Source organism: Lynx canadensis, chromosome F1, assembly GCF_007474595.2.
Source record: "Lynx canadensis isolate LIC74 chromosome F1, mLynCan4.pri.v2, whole genome shotgun sequence".
Classification (NCBI taxonomy): Eukaryota; Metazoa; Chordata; class Mammalia; order Carnivora; family Felidae; genus Lynx; species Lynx canadensis.
The window spans coordinates 62,984,403-63,004,375 of record NC_044319.2 but is presented as its reverse complement, the minus strand read 5'-3'; the positions used below and the strand labels follow the sequence as shown (position 1 = coordinate 63,004,375).

The following is a 19,973-nucleotide window of genomic DNA, read 5'->3' as shown; positions in this document are numbered from 1 at the left end:
CCCTCTCCCTCTCCCTCTCCCTCTCCCTCTCCCTCTCCCTCTCCCTCTCCCTCTCCCTCTCCCTCTCCCTCTCCCTCTCCCTCTCCCTCTCCCTCTCTCCCTCTCCCTCTCTCCCTCTCTCTCCTCTCTCCCTCTCCCTCTCTCCCTCTCCCTCTCTCCCTCTCTCCTCTCCTCTCTCTCCCTCTCCCTCTCTCCCTCCCTCTCCCTCCCTCTCCCTCCCTCTCCCTCCCTCTCCCTCCCTCTCCTTCCCTCTCCCTCTCCCTTTCCCCATCTCCCCTGCTCAAGCTGTCTCTCTCTCTCTCTCTGAAATAAAATGAAAAATTAAAAAAATCCCTCCATTCTGACTCCTTTAACAATACTCTGTGTGGTATAGCACAGCATATATGTTATTAGAATGCGTGAGTATTCCAAGACTACTCCATAGTACCTGGTAATGATAGACACTCCGTTAATGTTTGTTGCATCGTGAATAAATGAATCATGAGATGATTTGTAGTTAATGACCTCTCTGGCAAGTTAAAAAAGGTCATTTTTTATGATCCCAATGAAACGTTGGCATGTTAGAAACTCTGATTTTGGCCTGTTACAGGACTAAGCCAGTTGTTACAACAGATTGTTTTTTGTTATTCTTAGGATCACCTGCTGTTACCAGCTACCACCCATAACAAGACCACAAGACCAAAGATGTCAATTGTATTACCAGCAATAAACATAAATGGTAAGTTGAAGTTTTGGTTTAATAACAACATGAGATTGCTTTGCTTAACCAATATTCTCTGGATTAACTAAAAGACATTTAAAATGTTTGGTTGGTCAGATATATATCCCTGCATTAATTTTGAACCATTTTCCACTGTTTTTACAAAATACTAGTTTTAAATTCCTATACTCTTTCTAAAAATAGCTCTTTTAAAAAGTAAAAGATTTAATTGAAAGTTACTTTTAAAATTACTGTAGTTTTAAGAGAAAAAAATTCATTCTCTTACTTACAAAATTGGAAAAGTTAGCATCTTGACTGCTCTACAGACTTCTTTTCTGTGACCTTTCTAGTGATACACATAGTATAAGAGGCCTCTGCCGGCTTCTGAGAGTGAACTTGCAAGTTGGGTTTTAGGAACTCCGAGCAGTTTCTTGTGTTATATAAATGGTGACATGATTCCCAGACCAAACATCAGAAGCCTATTTATGTTTAGTCCATAATACTGATGAATTTGATTTCGATAGTGTCACGATTGCATTTTGTTTTCCTACTAGTGCTGGGTATTACCGAAAACACAAATAATGTTGTAACACCTTGGTACCATCTAAAGATGTTAAGACATCTTGCTCATAATCTAGAAAAAAGAAAAGAAAAGAGCCCAGAAATCACTGTGGTCCAAAGAGAAAGTCCCATAAGGAATATACGAAGTACTAAAGAAATTTAGTAAAGGAGAGATTACTTCCAGCTGGGTTCTTCATGGAAAAGAGAAAGAGCTTGCTCCCAATGCCAGCTGTGTGTTGTAAATGAGCACAGTGTATATCGTTGACTAATTGCTTTCTCTGACACATCATATTAGGGCTCTAATGAAACTGGGGGGACTGGCCATCCTTCTCAAGTCCATTTCTCCAACGTAGTGGAACTACCCGTACTTTTTCTGTCTAGGAGTAGGAACCTCACAGTTTATGGGTAAGCCAAAAATGAAAAGCTCCTGGAACTAACCTGTAGTTGAGCTAGTTCACATTCTGACTGACGGTCACGGTTAAACAACCACATACAATTATTAAAAAAAACGAAACGAAACAAAAATCACTGGGATTCTCGATAAATTCCAGTAAGATTTAGTCTTGGAGAAAAAGTATTAGATATTCATTGTACATTTTAAGACCGTAGAGGACTGTAGAATTTCAATGAGCCGGTTCCCGACCGCTTATTAGAAATGCTCAGGAGGCAGCTTTATAGATATAAAAGAAAAACTTTGCTTTGCTAATGTCTAAAAGCATTATGACATTTTCTTAGTCTTACAAAGACATTAGAACAAATTTTTAAAAAACAAACAAACCGGAACACCGAGAACCTCTCTTCCTTCAGTAAAGGCACACCTCCAAAGCTTTCATGGAGTAGTCCTACAACTACGTCAAGAAGAACAGTACATTCCAAAGACCATGTTTACACTCGAAAGAAGATGTTTAGGAAGTAATCGTCTATTCTTATTTCATGGGTACCTAGGTTTCTGTGCTTTGAACCATAATAGATTTAAGTTCTGGTCAGCTCACGCTCAGAAAGGCTGTTATCGAAGCTTCAAAAGACAGAATTCACGGAATCTTGTTCTGATACTATGTTCTTACGCAAGAGAATGCCCGGTGTCATTTTTATAACAGTGAGCTATCCATAGTTATTAAGCCAAAAACAATAAGATGCTGTTCCACTCTGTTTATCTTGGCCCGGGGACCAATTTTTGCAAATGAGCCTTTCATGGGTTTAAAGAATACAGTCACTTAGAGGATCATTTCCTTTTTAATCTGGCTTGGATTTCTTGGTAAACAAATTCAGTTTTTTCCTTTTTAGAGTACAGTAAACCATTTGAAAAGTTAAGATTCAAATTCAGGAGATACTGGTTGAATGTATAGCATGTGCTAAGCAACGTGTGGCGTCCTCGGGCTCCGTTCTGAACGGTCCCTTCACTGTTTGCTCTGGGGATCCGTCTCACGTTAGAATCTGATTTTGTCTCCTCCCCTCATGTGCCTGTGAGCCTGCAGGTGGGGTGGGTGTATCCTTGCTCCCCGTGGCAACTTCCACATCATCTCTCCTCCTTTCCCCCTCAGTCCCCCTGACATCTTAAACCGAATAAAATCAGGCTTTACTCCTCTGACCCCTGTTTGTTGCCGTCCTCCCCCACCATCGCTGATGACTCACTGTCACTGCTTTTGCTAGCTCTCTGTACAACTTCAGCATCCGCACAGAGGATTCATCCAGCACCCCCGCCTCTTTGGACCCAGTTCCCATCCATATGGTCATACTCTAGACCTCATCACCATCACTGATGCACTGACTGCCCTTGAAAACCCATCTCCAGGCATCCCACTCCTCCCACTGCCCTGCGTGGCTGGGCAGGGCAGTTCGTTCTTCCGTAGCTCGGCCGCCTCATTGGCGAAAGGAGAGATGCCTTATACCTTTATGTTCGAGTTGGCAAGAGAACGAAATGAGCGAAGGCGCTTTAAATAGCGCCTGGCTCTTCTCTGGCTCTTCTCCGCCTGGTCGCGCGTGCCCCTGGATCACGGTCGTCGTTGTCACGCTCACCGTCACGGGAGGGGCTTCCTTCCTTTTGGATCCCGCGTCGCGGCCCCTCTCACGATTTCAGACCCTTGGCCTCTGCGCCGACACTTCCTGTCCTGCTCGGTCAGCGTCTTCTCCGCCCCATCGCTACACACAGCGTGTTAATACCGCCCGGGTGTGGGGCGGCCCTCCCAACGCCCAGGTTCCCTGTGGCCCTTCAGAGAAACACTCTTGGAAGGCTTTGCTCATCTCTGGCTCTCTCCTCCACACTCACGTTGTGGGTTTTTTTCTGAACCATTTTGAGACCGCGTTGCAGACACTCTTACATTTTACCCCTGAATGCTTGAATATGCATCTGCCAAGCAGGGGGTATTCTACATAAACACAGGAAAGTGACTACACTTAAAAAAAAAAAAAAGTTTGGGGCACCTGGGTGGCTCAGTCGGTGGAGCATCTGACTTTGGCTCAGGTTATGGTCTTGCGGTTCGTGAGTTTGGGCCCCACGTCTGGCTCGCTGCTGTCAGCCCAGAGCTCCATGTCACATCCTCTGTCCCCCCCCTCCCCCCGCCCCTTCCCTGCTCATGCTCTTTCTGTCTCAAATATAAGTAAGCATTAAAAAAATAAGTTTAGGGGTGCTTGGGTGGCTCAGTCGGTGGAGCATCCCACTTGGGCTCCAGTCGTGATCTCACGGTTCATGAGTTCGAGCCTGGTGTCAGACTCTGGGCTGACGGCCCGGAGCCTGGAGCCTGCTTCAGATTCTGTGTCTCCCTTGCTCTCTGCCCCTTCCCGATTCATACTCTCATTCTCTCTCTCTCTCTCTCTCTCTCTCTCTCTCTCAAAAATAAATAAACATTAAAAAAATAAGTTTAGCGTTGATACTATGCAGTTTAACATATAGTCCATTCACATTTCCAGTTGGCCCCCGAAATACTCCTGACAGCTTTTTGTGGGGAGGGATTCAGAATCCAGACACCATATATTACACCCACTTGTCACCCCTCTTTAGCACCTTTTCATCTGGAACCCTTGCCTTTAAAAACAAAATTGGTCTTTCATGACGTATACACCTTTTAGGAACCAGAGTTATTAGAGTATAACGTCCATACAGTAAAAACTAACAATTTTATGTGTACAGGTTAACGAGTTTTGACAAATGTAAACGGTTGTGAAACCACCACTCAATCATGATACAAACGTTTTCCTTACTTCAGAATGTCTCCTTGTACCCCTTCGCAGTCATTCCCCTGAAGTCCGTTTTTTGACATTCCTTCCTCTTGAAACGCTTCATTTTATGTGCCCTCATGAAACCCTGGCTCGTCTGGTTTTCCTTCTGTGTCTCCTTCTCAGTCAGCTCAGCCAGCTTCTCTGTGAGGACAGCACGTTTGTCTGTCACGTTATGTTTGCCAGTTACAACCCGGCACCTACCACAATGTCTGGTGCGTAAGAAAATTGCAAGACGAGGCACTTTGATCTGTGCTAATTCAGGTAATGCTCACTTGCCAGCCAAGTATCATCCTCCTTTCATAGATGAAGATGGTAAAGCTCAACAAAGTGACTTGTACTGCGTGTACAGCCACTGCATCCCCGAGAGCCAAGAGCCAAGAGCCGGGATTTAAATAGTGTCTAGAATACATCCTGATTAATGAGTATATTGTTATTTCAGTGTTAAAGACAGATATATGAATATCAAAAATGATTGGGATTCCAGAATTTAAGGTAGATTTTTATACCACTTTATCCCTTAGGGGGTAAGGCTGTGCACATTCGGTGAGCGCAATATAATGCGGTGTGATTCGTGTGTTTTGAATTTGATAGGCTCACGCTTGTTGAATGACAGATTAAGTAAGTAAGGTAAATGCTATTTGGTCATGACTTTGTGGTCACTTGAAAGATTTTACTATTTTAATTCTTCACATGATTAAAAACAGTTGGCAAGCACGGTTTTTCCAATCTTTTCAAATGCAAATTAATTTAAATGTGTACTTAGTTCACCTTTCTACCACATTGGTCGAGATTTGAAATTCACGGTAAAGAGTGAATTGAAATTATTAACCTCCTTTTCAATGCTTGTTGTACAAAGGAAAATGCATGCAAAAAATGGAAGGGGGCACCTGGGTGGCTCAGTCGGTTAAGCGTCCGACTTCGGCTGAGGTCGTGGTCTCGTGGTCTGTGAGTTCGAGCCCCGCGTTGGGCTCTGTGCTGACAGCTCAGAGCCTGGAGCCTGTTTCAAATTCTGTGTCTCCCTCTCTCTGACCCTCCCTCCCCCGTTCATGCTGTGCCTCTCTCTGTCTCAAAAAAAAATAAATGTTAAAAAAAAAAAAATTGAGGTACAGAACTCTCCAAGATCCATAAATTGGATTTCTTTGGCCTTATTGCAGGTATGAATTTGTATCACTTACAATCTGAAGAGTGTAAGTTATGTGCACACAGAAACGTTCGGGCACCATTTGGAAGAGCAGAGGTGTAGTGAGGACATCTCTAACATCAAAGTTTTTCATCCTGAGCAGTGTAAGGGCTTGAGAAATTTGAATGAAAGATATTTTCCACCATTTCTGAGTGCAGAAGTTACATGTAACTTGCGAAGGAACATGAGTTGTGGGCTTGACTCAAGTGGTGCCTGAGGCTTTGGAGAGGGTGATAGAAGGCATAAAATCAAATTTTGTTGAGCCGTTGGTTTATGTCGTATCCTGGACAGGGATATTTGGGAAGAGGAATTTGCTTTTCCAATTTTGGCAAAGCAAATTAGATTCCGAAGTCAATATCGGGTCTTAAACCATAACGTATAATGATTCTACTTTGTGGTTTTGAGCTGTGGAAAAAAGTCTATACAAGAAATAGCTAAAGAGACTAGGATATGGGTGTGAAACTCATGCTGTTTAGAAAATAGCAGTTACATCATTCTGTTTTCTATGCCAGTTTAATTTTTGTAATTTACTTCATTTTGCAATCCCTTTCGTTACTGAATTTCCTTTGTCTCGTATGACCTTTGAAAACAGGTTAGTAAAGCTGTAAGAAAGGCTTTCTTTGAGGGAATTCTTCACACTGAAAATTATTAAAGAAAAATAAAATGCTGGGTATGCTTTAAAAACGCTTTTAAAAAATGATTGCAGATGGTTGGCAGAGCACTGGATGATAAATTAAAGGCTATTGCTATTTTTAAAGAAAGGATTCTGGAAGTTTTCCTTATACTATAAGTCAACATTTCCTGCTTTTAAATGATTTCCACTTATGTTGTGGTAAAACTGTTCATTTTCTTTCTTTCTTTCTTTCTTTCTTTCTTTTCTTTTCTTTTCTTTTCTTTTCTTTTCTTTTCTTTTCTTTCTTTTTCTTTTTACTTTTCTTTTCTTTTCTTTTCTTTTCTTTTTCTTTTTCCTTTCTTTCTTTTTCCTTCCTTCCTTCCTTCCTTCCTTCCTTCCTTCCTTCCTTCCTTCCTTCCTTCCTTCCTTCCTTCCTTCCTTCCTTCCTTTCGTCATAAGTAGCTCAACAAAATAGACCATAGTAGAGATCTTGTTTTTAATGGTATCTGCTTTGTAAGTATCTTTCACAGAGAATGAACACTGCCATTAGCAAACAGGTTCCATAATTTGACCACCATTTTCACTGATTGGGTTTTACTGTTCTCCTGCCCTCTGTGTGTCATATACCTGTTAGTGTCATACCTAAGTAATAAAGAGAAAACTCTAACTCGGATCCTACCCTGTCCTTAGTAAGGGTTCACGTAGATGAACAAATGACTATAAGGCTAAACTGTATTTATATTTAATCTCGAAGTAATTTCCACGTGAAGAAAATTGAGAAGAACTTACTAGCAATGAAACACCTTTTTAGTTGAAGAGGACGTAATAGAAGGGCAGGAAGAAAACCAACTAAATAAATGTGTTGGTTGTAATAATAAGAGAATGTTGATACAACTGCTTTTGATGATCACCGGTTTCATAAAACTGTGATCCCAAAGAAAATGTATTTGGAAACTGGCCTATTTAGACATGTTCTACACAAGCAGGCTGGTTATCCAAGAGAACTGTGCCTGGAAGTTGTGCCTTTTACTTTTGTAAGTCCATTTTTTTTTCTTAAAGGTCTGCAAATTACCTACTTTCCTAAAATACATTTGCAAGCTTGCATTTCCTTTGCAATTTATTCCATGTCAGGGTTCTATAATTGTGTCCAGACAGTTGAGTGGAGTCTTCTCTTCATACCACGTTTTAAATTTTTTAAAGATGCACAAATATTTGACTTTTGGTTCACTACTGAGACCAGTAGCAAAAATTCCCACACTGAGAATTTCTACTGAGAAAGGGAGAAAAATGACACTACTCACCCGGAAAAAAGGTTGTTTTCTTTCAGGGTATATCTGTAGATCTATTAATTATGTGTAACTGGCAGTAAAATGATGAGTGTTAATATTCACTCTACTGGCTATGATAAACAATACCTTCATAAAGACCTAAGTTTTCACTTTAATTCCTCGGATTCAATTGGCAGTTTCCTAGTGGAAGATAATCACGTATGTGAAGCAGAATATGACTCAAATTGTCTTTAGAATGTAGGTAAAATTTGGCTCATTTCCTTAGGTCCCTTTTTAGCCATGCTAAATCACCAGCTAGGCCTAGACCAACAGTGGTGATTTAGATCAGTTCTAAACCAGAAACAACATGCTGATTAATATTTTAAGAGAAATCAGTTAAGTACCGGCTAGTTACAAATCGTAACGCTTCTGGCATAGGATAAAAAATTTGAATATATGAGAGGTGATAGAATCTTGGTGACTAACCTCGCTTGGTACCTTGGAAAGCAAAACTTGAACTGGACTGGAAAGGAAACTTAGAGTAGGATAAGGAGAGGAATATGTATTTACATGAGGACTGCATTTAGCTGTAAGTAACAGAAAACCTTAACTAAGCATTGGCTTAAATAAATTGGATTCATTTTTTCTTCTATATTAAGAAGTCCACAGCAATGAACCGGTCTAGTTGCCAGTGTTGGTTCAACAATTTAAGGATGCTAGGACTAAGGTTGCCGCAGATGTCCTCAAAGTGGCTGCTGCAGCTCAAGCCATCGCATCTGTATTCCAGGCAGGAAAAAGGAGGAGGGCATGGCGTCTTTCAGGAAAGCAAACATTGTCCAGACATTTCTAGCAGACTTCACTTATGTCTCATGGGACATAAACTGGCTCACGTGCTTATGCCTAACTTCAAGGGAGGCTCAGAAGTACAATGTTTTAACCAGGCACACTGTGATTGGAAAAAAACACGTGGACTTCTCTTAGCATGGAAGAAACGGACACCGAGTGGACAGATCAGCAGCAGCTGCTTGCCGCGGCACTTCATCATGTGCTCGGTTGGGACTGAGTAAAGCGTCTGGGAGGAGACGGGAAAGAGAGGACGCGTGTTGAAGGGTGTGAGAAATAGTGTTTGCTGCCTGAGACGCAGCTATATGATTGAGGCCATTAATGAGTGAAGGAAATGACTGACAGCTCTCCAACATAAAAATTACACCGTGAAAGCTCTATTAAGAGACGGCTGATCGGGCTGAGGTCTGTAAACGAAAACAAAAAGTTAGGAGGCAAGGTGAGCTGGGATGCATTGCAACAGTGTTGGGGTGAGGTTGTTAAAGGCCTGGGGTGGAGAGAAAGGAAAAATGTCCAAAGACATTGCAAAGGAAAAGTCTATTGCGCTTGGCAGCTGAAGGAGGGAGAAGGAGAAGCTGATTCCATGATTCTGGAATAGCCGTCCTGTGGCTGTTTCTTGCCACCCTCATTTCCTCTGGTTGAAGTCATCAGGGCATCCATGTTTAACTCCTCCCAAACCGTTCGGTTATCTCCACTTGGCATAGCCTCTTCTGAGCCCTCTTGTACAAAGGAAGTCTGAAACTAGATGTGGGGAATGGGAAAAAGAAGGTGAATGCTGGACCTGCCTTTCTGTACTTGAATGCCTCTCACTTTGTTGAGAGTGATGTTGCTTTGAAGATTTACTGGCAGTTGCACAGGTAAATTTTTTTTTTTCAGGAGTAGTTTGTCTTTTCTGTATTTGATTTGCTAATAAACTTTTTAATCTGTGGGAACGTTTGCGAGTCTCCAGAGATTGACATCGGCTCCGCTTGCACTGCGCCTTCTCGGATATTCGTACTTCTTTTCTTTCTTCACCCAGAGGGGCCAGTTCCTGAGACCCCTGCACCTAGCCGACCTTCCGAGTCCCATCAACTTTCACTGAGGCCACTTTCCCTCTGTCTCCCTTGCGGCGAAAATCTGTTTCTATTCAAACAGATGGTTTAGCTTTTGACTAATAAAAACTAGAGATCAGCATCTATTTGAGCCAACAAAGTTGGTTTGAGCTTCCTACTACTGACTGTTCAAAATCTGAATCATTTCTTTCTTTTAACATATTGAGGTCCCCAGATTGGATTTTTCTTTGTGCTGGAACATCAAGGGTCTTACCGTAGTGTGTCGGAAGATTGAACCATCTCACATCATCTCCAGTTTCTGTCTTTCCGAAGAACTACTTAAGCTCAGGGCTCAAGTCCTCGGTTTTCTCTTCTGCCATGATAGCAGCTGGAAACAGTAGGGATCCTAACTTTCTGTGGAGCGTGACAGATCATTTCTTTGTTATTTAAGACACAGCTGGGGACGGATGCTAGGCCAGCATCATCTCAGGGATATACGTGTCACAGACGCTGTCATTCTGTCCACATTGGAGAATGCTCCTTTTCTTGGGCTTTTACAAGTAAAGGTTAAAGCATCCTCAGAAATCTAGGTTTTTCTGAATCTAGAATGTTGCAGCTGACAATATGGATACGGATCGTTAAAACTTTCGCTTTGGGAATCTTGAGCGAATCAGACAAGAATTGCCTTTGGACTTAACCGAATATCCGTAGAGATATTTTCTTCCATATTTATTACAGATTTTACGATCTGAGACAATCGTGTGCCTTAAACATAAGATTTAGATTAAATAATGAGGCAAATGTGAACCGTAGAATAGTTTGTTGCTAGGAGCGGAGTTGTTAGGAGGACCGTACTGTTATTTTGAGGATGTCTAAAGCCCATCGCTTTGTTTTCATCCTATTTACCATACAGGACAGGACCTTGTGGGAAATGTGATCCACTTGGTATCACTACAGTAGAGATTAGGACAAGGAAAGACTCATTAATATTCATGTTGTCCAGCCATGAAGTACCAGGGTTAAAAGGCATCCAGGGTACAGTCATCCAGGGTAACTCCCTTCCGGTGGTAGGATTTTCTCCTGCAACACTTTGCTCCGTGGCCAGCCACTTTAGATACGGTCCCCTCCGAGGATGCAGACTGCCTGCTTTAAATAGCTCTGGCGATTTGGAGATGGTTCCTCTTCTGTCTCTTCCTTCCTGTACCTACAAATCCACAGGATTATGTATAAAACTAGTCTTTCTTCCACACGACAGACCTTCAGCCACTTGTAGTCCGCAGATTTCCTCTGAGGCTTCAGACACCAAGGCCTTCGAGTTGTCAGAAGCTGTTCTTGTGACCTGGGTTCAGGGTGTCTCAGTCCTGGGTGGGTTCAGGTTTCCCGCCTCTGAAGGAGGGCTGTGAATCCTGAACATAATGGAGTATCCCCAAAGTCTGTGGACTGTATTTCATTTGGGGACAACAAAGTGTTTTTCCCGGTTACATTGTGGGTTTGGTCCGTCCTAGTCCGTGGCTCCTTTCACGTATATTACCACCAACCCGTGTCTCTTCCATTTTGCTTGCTGATTTTGATTTTTGGGCCATTTTTTATCCTGATTTAACGTCTTTTTGATAAAGTTTTTTTTTTTTTTTTTTTCTTAAATCCCTTAAACATTCCGGGAAAGCTTTTCTGAGCCCACAGAACGGGTTTGGTGCCCCTCCCCCACCTCCACTGCCCCGAATACTCTGAACTCTTATTTGTGTAACATTCGTATTATTTATCATCAGTAGCTTATTGTCTAACTTCACTGCTAAACTGTAGGCTCTCCAAGGTTAGGGACCCTATTTGTTCAATGTTTTTCGTTAGTCCTAGTGCCTCCTGAAAAACATGTGCCTAACACACAGTAGGTGCTCATCAAAATGGGTTGGATTGAGTTAAATGTGTACAGCCTCTTTGTCATTGGTATCTAGGAAACGATACCATTTCTTCATACCAGGTACTGCCATGTGTATCCAAGAAAAAAAATTTAATTAAATAAACAAATACACATTCACAGAGTGATCTTTGAACTGAATCCTGAAGGACTCATAGGATCGGCCAAGTGTGGGGGACGTTCTGGGAACAGTGGATATCAGAGAAAGGAAACGAGTTAGCCTACATGGGAGATTAAAGTAGGAGTTAAGAGCCTGGGCCTTGAAGTGCAGAGGAAGCCAGAGAGGCCAGCAGGGTTCGGTTCCCAAAGGCCTGTAGGACAAGATGTGGAGTTTTGGGTAATAGGGATCTACCAAAAGCTTTTGGGCAGAGGAGAGGCACTAGTAGGATCGTGTTTCAGATACTTCCCTGACAGCAAGGATGGATTGGGGGGTGGGGGTGATACTTTTACAGAAGCAACAGTTAGAAAGTTACAATCATCTAGGCAAGAGACAGCAGTGTGAACACACACACAGATTACGTCACAGTTTCTGGGGGCCAGGGATGTGGGAGCAGCTTAGCGGGGTGCGTGTGGCTCTAGGTCCCTCGTGGGGTTGTAGTCAGGCCGTGGGTAGAGCCGAAGGTTTGACGGGGGCTGACGGATCTGTTCCCAAGCTCACTCAACTGTCGGCAGCCCGCTCCAGCTCCTCACCATGAGGGCCTCTTCCTGGGGCTTCCCCCAGAGCAACTGATCCGTGATCCAAGAGGGCAAGAGAGTGAGAGAATGAGAGAGCTCCTCAAACAGAAGCCAGTCGTTTAAACCTGGTCTCGGAAGTGACACGCCGTCTCTTCCCCGCAGGCTGTAGATTACACGGACCGAACCTGGCACGTTGGAGGAGGGGCTGCACCAGGGTGCGAACACCTCGAGGTGGGGCTTAGGGGCGGAGGGAGCATCTTAGGCCGCTTACCATGCTGGCTTGTCACAGTGTACAGAGAGTGAGTCCAGAAGTCGGGAATATTGTGGGGGTTTTATGGAGACAAAAGGACAGAATACCTCACCTCGAATCTAGCCTGTTCATCGTTTCTCCCAGCTCATTACTGCCTAGTGCACTTGCTTGACTGGAAGGTCAGATCATGGAGCCCCCACTGTGAATGTTAAATAAGGGTTAGTGTGCCATCATGGCTTCGCTTCCTGAGCTCTGATAATCTGGTCCCACGTTTGTTTTATAGCGTAACGCGGCTGTCGTTCAGGTTCACACATAGCCATCGCATGGCACTCTGCTACATCACGCACAGATTTTGGAGGTACCCTACCATGTGATTTATGCCTTCAGAGAGCTCATAATCTCACTGGGAAGCAGGACCTACGTAGATCAGAGAGAATCTCAGAGCTGGGAAGCCTGAGACAACAGGCAGGAGGGGGATTATGGAAGGCAGGAGACAGCAGCCTCCTGACACAGGTAAGAAAACAGGTGGAGGCAAATGACTGAGGGGCTGTGACCCAAAGCCACGTCTTTACATCCTCCCCACCCACCCCAGGCACAGCTCGTGAGTTAAATGTGAAAGGTAATGTTTTTCCTACCACAAGGACATTCTTGGAAAGCAGAAACCATTTTTCTATTTGAAGCAAAATGACCTAGTATTTGATGTGGGGAAAGGCGAGGCGTGTCTTAGAAGACGTTTCTGTCTTTTGTTAGAAAACCACCTCACTCCGTCATGATCACTGTGTGGCTTGGGGCTGAATTATCATACATGAGTAAACACAAAATAATTCATGGTGCCACATACCTTACAGTGTTGAAAGCAGGGACCACCCTAATTGATAGTGAGATCTTTACATAAACTTTCCCGTGTGTGTGTGTGTGTGTGTGTGTGTGTGTGTGTGTGTGTGTTAAGTTTATTTATTTTTGAAGGGGAGAGAGATAGTGTGAGTTGGGGGGAGAAGCAGAGAAAGACAGAGACACAGAATCGGAAGCAGGCTCCAGACTCTGAGCTGTCAGCACAGAGTCGGATGCGGGGCTCAAACTCACAAACTGTGAGATCATGACCTGAGCTGAAGTTGGACGCCTAACTGACTGAGCCACCCAGGCACCCCAGACTTTCCCATTTTAAAGTAATAAATATCCATGGTTAAATAATGTAAAAATTATAGTGCAAAATTATGAGTAAAGACAGTATGCAAACATGAGCTATGTGGTTAGAATGAGAGTAGAAATAAAGAAAATAAAGCATTTACAAGATCTACTCAGTATATATCTACCACAGCTTAAAATATTTTGGAGGGTTTTTTCCTTCCAAAACAAAATGCTTTTTAATCGTCCGTCGTCTATATCACTAAATAGTTTAAGTTGCAAATTCAGGTTTAGTTCCTCTGTTTTGAGCACCCACCATGTGTGTTAAGCATATCGTGGGGTTCTTTGACATACATAATTGCATTTGGTCCTCAAAAGGCTTCATGACAATTTGATCCCTGTTTCGCAGCTGTAGTGGCTATGAAATTCGGGGAACCATCAGTGAACTTTCTCAATAGTCTTTTGCCGTCAGTTTCCTGTGGCCCCAGCACTGGCTCCTGTCGGCCTTGCCCTCAAGCACAGTTTACGACTAGTGAAGACAGGAGAATTGAATACGAGTTTATGCTCCCATAATTCCAGAGTAACAGCTGCTGCGTTTATGTTCCAGTCATCTATAAATATTTTAATATTAAGCACATAATTTGGCGTGCTGGCCAACTAAAAGATGACATATTTATATTCTTAAAAGATAGACGCACTCACCCAACAGTTCCCTGGAATTTCCATGGTAAACTGAGAAGACTTTTTCACCACTATCTTAAAATAGAAACAGTAGGAAGCTTCAGCTTCCTTGCCCTCCTAAGTTTACCTAATTAAAGCGCTGTTTAAGAAATTCATTCCATCCAAGTTTAGTGGACATTGATTTCAAAGTTTGCTGGCTTTTTCCATGGTACTTAAACATACTCCCCCCCCCCCCCATTTTCTAGGAAATAAATGTTAGTCATTTCCCTAAACTAGCTTGTCCCAGACCAATAGATCAGTTCCACGTTCAAAATAAAACATACCACTTTGTAGTAAAATTAAGCAGTCTGTCTTCTCACGAATGAAGTTACCGTCTGCATTTGTATAGATGTGGCCCTGTGTTTTCCCAGGAAAACAGGCCTGCAGTGAGACTAAAATAACTAGTAAAGTTCCTTTAGAAGGACTATGCTGTGAGGCGCCTGGGTGGCTCAGTCAGTTAAGCATCCAACTCTTGATTTCAGCTCAGGTCATGATCTCACAGTTCGTGAGTTTGAGCCCCACATTGGGCTCTGTGCTGACGGCATGGAGGCTGCTTGGGATTCTCTCTCCCTCTCTCTGCTTCTGTCTATCTCTCAAAATAAATGAACTTAAAAAAAAATGGAGTAGGCTGTGAACATGAAAAATCTCTTGCTCCCTCAGTTGAGTTCAGTTAATCATGTTCTTCTCACACATTCTAGCAAATGTACTGTCCTGTTAGTGCTGTCTTCTCTCTCTTATCCCACAGAGCCTCATTAAGTGTACAGTTAATAAGTACTACTTTGTAAATAGCCAGTTTGATTCCACATTTATGAAGAACCTACCAAATGTTAGATGTCATTTTATGAGCAGATACTATTTAATATGAAAATTATACATTAGGCCCCTGCCCTAGGTAAGCTCACAATATAATAGAGCTTTTTTTTTTTTTTTTTAACTTTTTACTGCTTTTATGTGTAAGTTTTCTTTAGTTTCAAATAACGGGGTATTTAAGCAGAATTTGATAACATAAGCAGAATTTCTAGGAGAGTCAGAGGAATAGACTTAGAGGTTTGTTAAGCAAAAACAGAGCCCCAAATTACCCCACAGAGCGTGCACCACTGATAACACAGATTCCAAATTCTGCTTCCAGAACTAGTGCCACGGGTGACTCTTGAAACCAGATGCTACTGCTTCCAGCGCCACCCCCCCACCCCCACCCCAGAGGAGTTTCATAGCCATGGCTTCTGTTTGGTCTAGAGCCTGGTGCCTTTGGTTGGCATTGCCTAGGTCACATGCCCACACCCTCGTTACAGGGAAGCCTGGGAACTGAAGTATCTGGTACTGTACTGGAAAAACCTATAGCCCTCCTCTCCTGTATCTTCCTCCTTTACTCCTCACACGGAATAATCAGGACACTTGTGGCCACCATTTTGGGGAGGCGGTCCCCTTACCAAGCAGTTCTCCATGACACCAGCTGAATGTCCTACTGTTTAGCTCAGTTCTACCTGGAGATTGCACCCGATCCCTGGGTTGAAGGGCTCCATTCCATAAGATTGCTCCCACCTCACTTCAAATGCCAATCACAGGTAGGTCCCCAGATTACCCAAAACTTCTGTCCAAGTTGGCTATAAATCAAGGGTTCTCTTGACCCCTTTCTCAGGTCCAGTGAATTTGCTAGAGCAGCTCACAGACCCAGGGAAACACATTTACGAGTTTATGAAAGGATGTGATAAAGGATACAGATGAACAGCTAGATGAAGAGATACAGAGTGAGGTCTGGGAGGGTCCCAAATGCAGGAACTTTTGTCCCTGTGGAGTTGGGGTTGTCTATGTTTTTAACAGCCTAGAAGCTCTGAGGTCCCCATACTCTTGGGATTTTTATGGAGGCTTCATGGTTCAGGCATGATTGATCATTAACTCCATTTTCATTCATTAACTCCCCCCTTCACCAGAGAATGGGGAGTGGGCCGAAAATTCCAGACTTCGAATCTTGGCTTGGTCTTTCTGATGGCCAGCCCCCATCCAGGAGCCCACCCAGAGTCACCTCATTAGAACAAAAGACATTCCTGTTACCTAGGAAATTACCTGGTTTCAGGAACTCTGTGGGCAGAGACCAAAATATATCTTTCTGTTATCTCACAGGTACTTAAACTTATATAGTGGGAGGTAAGTGCTGCCTCATAAAATAGGAGAATCTCTAAACCCAGGAAGATGGTCAGATGCTTTGGCCCAAAACTTCTCCCAATAGCATGTTGAATAATCAGAGAAGGAAAACACAGGAAGTGAGAAGAAGAAAACAACAAGCAAAGGAGAAGTACCGTGAATTTGGCCTTAATGTCACTAAAAGAAGTGTTGTTTTTAAAAATCGTATTTTCCGGAGGAAATGCAAACTGGTGCAGCCACTCTGGAAAACAGCGTAGAGGTTCCTCAAAAAATTAAAAATAGAATTACCCTATGACCCAGCAATAGCACTACTGGAATTTATTCAAAGGATATAGGAGTGCTGATTCATAGGGGCACACGTACCCCAATGTTTATGGCAGCACTTTCAACAATAGCCAAATTATGGAAAGAGCCTCATGTCCATCAACTGACAAATGGATGAAGAAGATGTGGTTTATACATGCAATGGAATACTACTTGCCAATGAGAAAGAACGAAATCCTGCCATTTGCAGCAACATGGGTGGAACTAGAGGGTATTATGCTAAGTGAAATAGGTCAGTCATATGTTTTCAGTCAGATGTGGAACTTGAGAAACTTAACAGAAGACCATGGGGGAGGGGAAGGGGAAAAATTAGTTTCAAACAGAGAGGGCAGCAAACCATAAGAGACTCTTAAATGCAGAGAACAAGCTGAAGGTTGATGCAGGGGGTGGGGGGTGGGGAGAGAAGGGAAAATGGGTGATAGGGGCATTGAGGAAGGCACTTGTTAGGATGAGCACTGGGTGTTTTATGTAAAGCGATGAATCATGGGAATCTACTCCCGAAACCAAGAGCACACTGTATGTTACCTAACTTGACAATAAATTATATAGAAATAAGTTAATTAAAAAAAAATGATAATAAACATGTTTTCCTAAACCATTTGATAAAACTCCGTTAATGGAAGGCTAGATGATAGGACCTAAGTTCAGAAATCCTAAAGAATGTACCCTCCACTTGAGGCTCATTTACTCTCTGCAAATACAGGCACTATCATCTCTTCGGAAAGGGTTATTAGCCTCAGTATAACATACAGGAAAAAGGCCCACGCTTGGAGTCAAAGCTCCTAGTGTTCACCCTGCTCAGTCCTCAGCCAGATGTGTGACCTGTTATCAACTAGTTCAGTTTTACTGAGATAGTTGAGGTACGTGATCTTTAGTCTCCTGTGGGCTCTAAAATTCTGTAACTTCTACATGATAGGCCAATGACAATTATTTTTACTTGAATTGATTGTAGGTTTTAGAAGGCCAGTAAATCGTGAGTTTATTTTTTGATGACAATAAATTTCCATGAACTCAAAGAATTAAGTCTCCATCTTCCACTTAGTTTTTTGTTGTTTATTTTTTAAACAATGGTATTTTCCCACACAGTACAGTTTAAGCATTCAAGTTGCGACAGGGGAAATACTCACTGAATTTGTCATCATTATTTTTGGCTTCTATTTTTATGAGAGCCTTGTTAGTTTCCTAGTTTCGATAATTTATTTTTCAAATAGATAGTAAGCCACAGTGTATCTGATTTAACACTTGCGGATTAAATTGCACTTATGGAAATGGATTAGAATGGTGCCATGTTTCTTTCAAAAAGGGCTTTATCTTAGTATGAAACACCAGATGCTTCATATTTATTGTAAAGTAGAGAATTTTGGAGACTTTTCTATATCCCCTGATAAGCTCACTGTTTTGATTCAGTTGATTTAGTGATGGAAATGGCCACACACTGTGCATATATAATGAATAAGTGAACCAAGCAAATAAATGCTGAAGAGTTTGCCACATTTTACCTGCCCGCCAGTTGTGTACAAGGGTTCCATTTTTTCAACATTCTTGACAACACTTATTTTTTTTTTCTTTTGATTATATTCATCCTGTGGGTGTGAAATGGTTTGTCAGCTCATAGTTTTCATTTGCATTTTACCAACGGCTAATCATGCTGAACATCTTTTCACGTATGTTTATTGGTCAACAGATCATTTTTCAGTTTGGTTATTTGTCTTTTTTTTTTTTTTTTAATTTTTTTTTTTCAATGTTTATTTATTTTTGGGACAGAGAGAGACAGAGCATGAACGGGGGAGGGGCAGAGTGAGAGGGAGACACAGAATCGGAAACAGGCTCCAGGCTCCGAGCCATCAGCCCGGAGCCTGACGCGGGGCTCGAACTCACGGACCGCGAGATCGTGACCTGGCTGAAGTCGGACGCTTAACCGACTGCGCCACCCAGGCGCCCCAGTTATTTGTCTTTTTATTACTGGCTTGTAAGAGTTCTTTATATTTTCTAAATAAAAGTCACTTACGAGATACGTGATTCGCAAATATTTTTACTCATTCCGTGGGTGTGTCTTTTCACTTTCTTGAGCAAACCTTATTCTTAACTCTGGTTAAATTTTGGTTTCTTGAACTTTCTGCTAAGTTTTCTAAGTGTCTCAAGCTGTGAAGTAACCTGATATTCTTTGAAAGTAGAACTCGATTCTTTTTTTAAAAAAAAAATGTTTATTTCTTTTGAGAGACAGAGAGCATGAGTGAGGGAGGGGCAGAGAGAGAGGGGGAGAGACTGCACCAAGGAGGCTCTGCATGGTCAGCACAGAGCCCCACACGGGGCTTGATCCCACGAACTGTGTGATCATGACCTGAGCCAAAATCAAGAGTCAGACGCTCAACTGACTGAGCCACCCAGGCGCCCCAAAAGTAGAACTAGATTCTAATTTAAAACTGTAACAGAAAAGAGTAGCTGTTACAGGAACCAGTATTTTTTGGTTTTTTTACCATGGGCCCAGCATTGCACTGAGTGCTTTATCACCCTAAAATGTAGGAATTCTTACGCCTGTTACCTGTGTGGAGAAACAGAGGCTTGAAGAGGCTGGGTCGCACTAAGAAATTGGAATGCCAGTGCACCTTATTTTCTTAATTGCTATTCATATTTTATTTTGTATCTTCATATCACACTATCATGTTTTGTAGAATGATGTTATCTTACAGCTGTGTTCTTCATTCATTAATAATCCCGAAATTTTTCTCGGGTGTATTGGAACCTAGTCGTTCATTTCTGCTCTTGGAGCTTTCCCTCTTTGAAACTGGATTTCTCAGTTTCTGACCAAATCTTTCCACTAATACAACCTTTTGATTTTTTTCCTGCCCCCTCCAAATTGGCTCTTTCAAACTAACTTTAATATTTGTCAGTGTTTAAAAAATATTATGAAGGTCAACTTGCTGTTACAAAGTAATTAAGTGTATATTTTAGGCATTGTAAATGTCTTTCAGATTTTAGCCACTGTCAAGAATTTAACTGGTCTCGGGGCGCCTGGGTGGCGCAGTCGGTTAAGCGTCCGACTTCAGCCAGGTCACGATCTCGCGGTCTGTGAGTTCGAGCCCCGCGTCGGGCTCTGGGCTGATGGCTCGGAGCCTGGAGCCTGTTTCCGATTCTGTGTCTCCCTCTCTCTCTGCCCCTCCCCCGTTCATGCTCTGTCTCCCTCTGTCCCAAAAATAAATAAACGTTGAAAAAAAAAAAAATTAAAAAAAATCATTTAAAAAAAAAAAAAAAAAAAAATTTAACTGGTCTCCTTCTCCTTTAAAATGTGGCCCAATGGATTAGTTATAAATTGCTGTGTAACAAATTACCCCCAAACGTAATTGCTTAAAACCACATTCACTGTTTCCCAGTTCCTGTGGGTCAGGAATCCAGGTGTTAGCTGGGTGCCTCTG

General features: G+C 42.4%; 1 protein-coding gene across 2 annotated transcripts in view; it reads left to right on the top strand.

Moving 5' to 3' along the window:
- The window catches only part of ATF6 (activating transcription factor 6), a 203,694-nt gene that overhangs the window by 148,071 nt on the left and 35,650 nt on the right, over positions 1 to 19,973 (top strand). For both annotated transcript variants that reach the window (XM_030302535.1, XM_030302534.1), the window contains exon 16: positions 634 to 718. In XM_030302535.1, the coding sequence (XP_030158395.1) occupies positions 634 to 718 (85 nt within the window). The remainder of the gene's footprint in view (positions 1 to 633; positions 719 to 19,973) is intronic.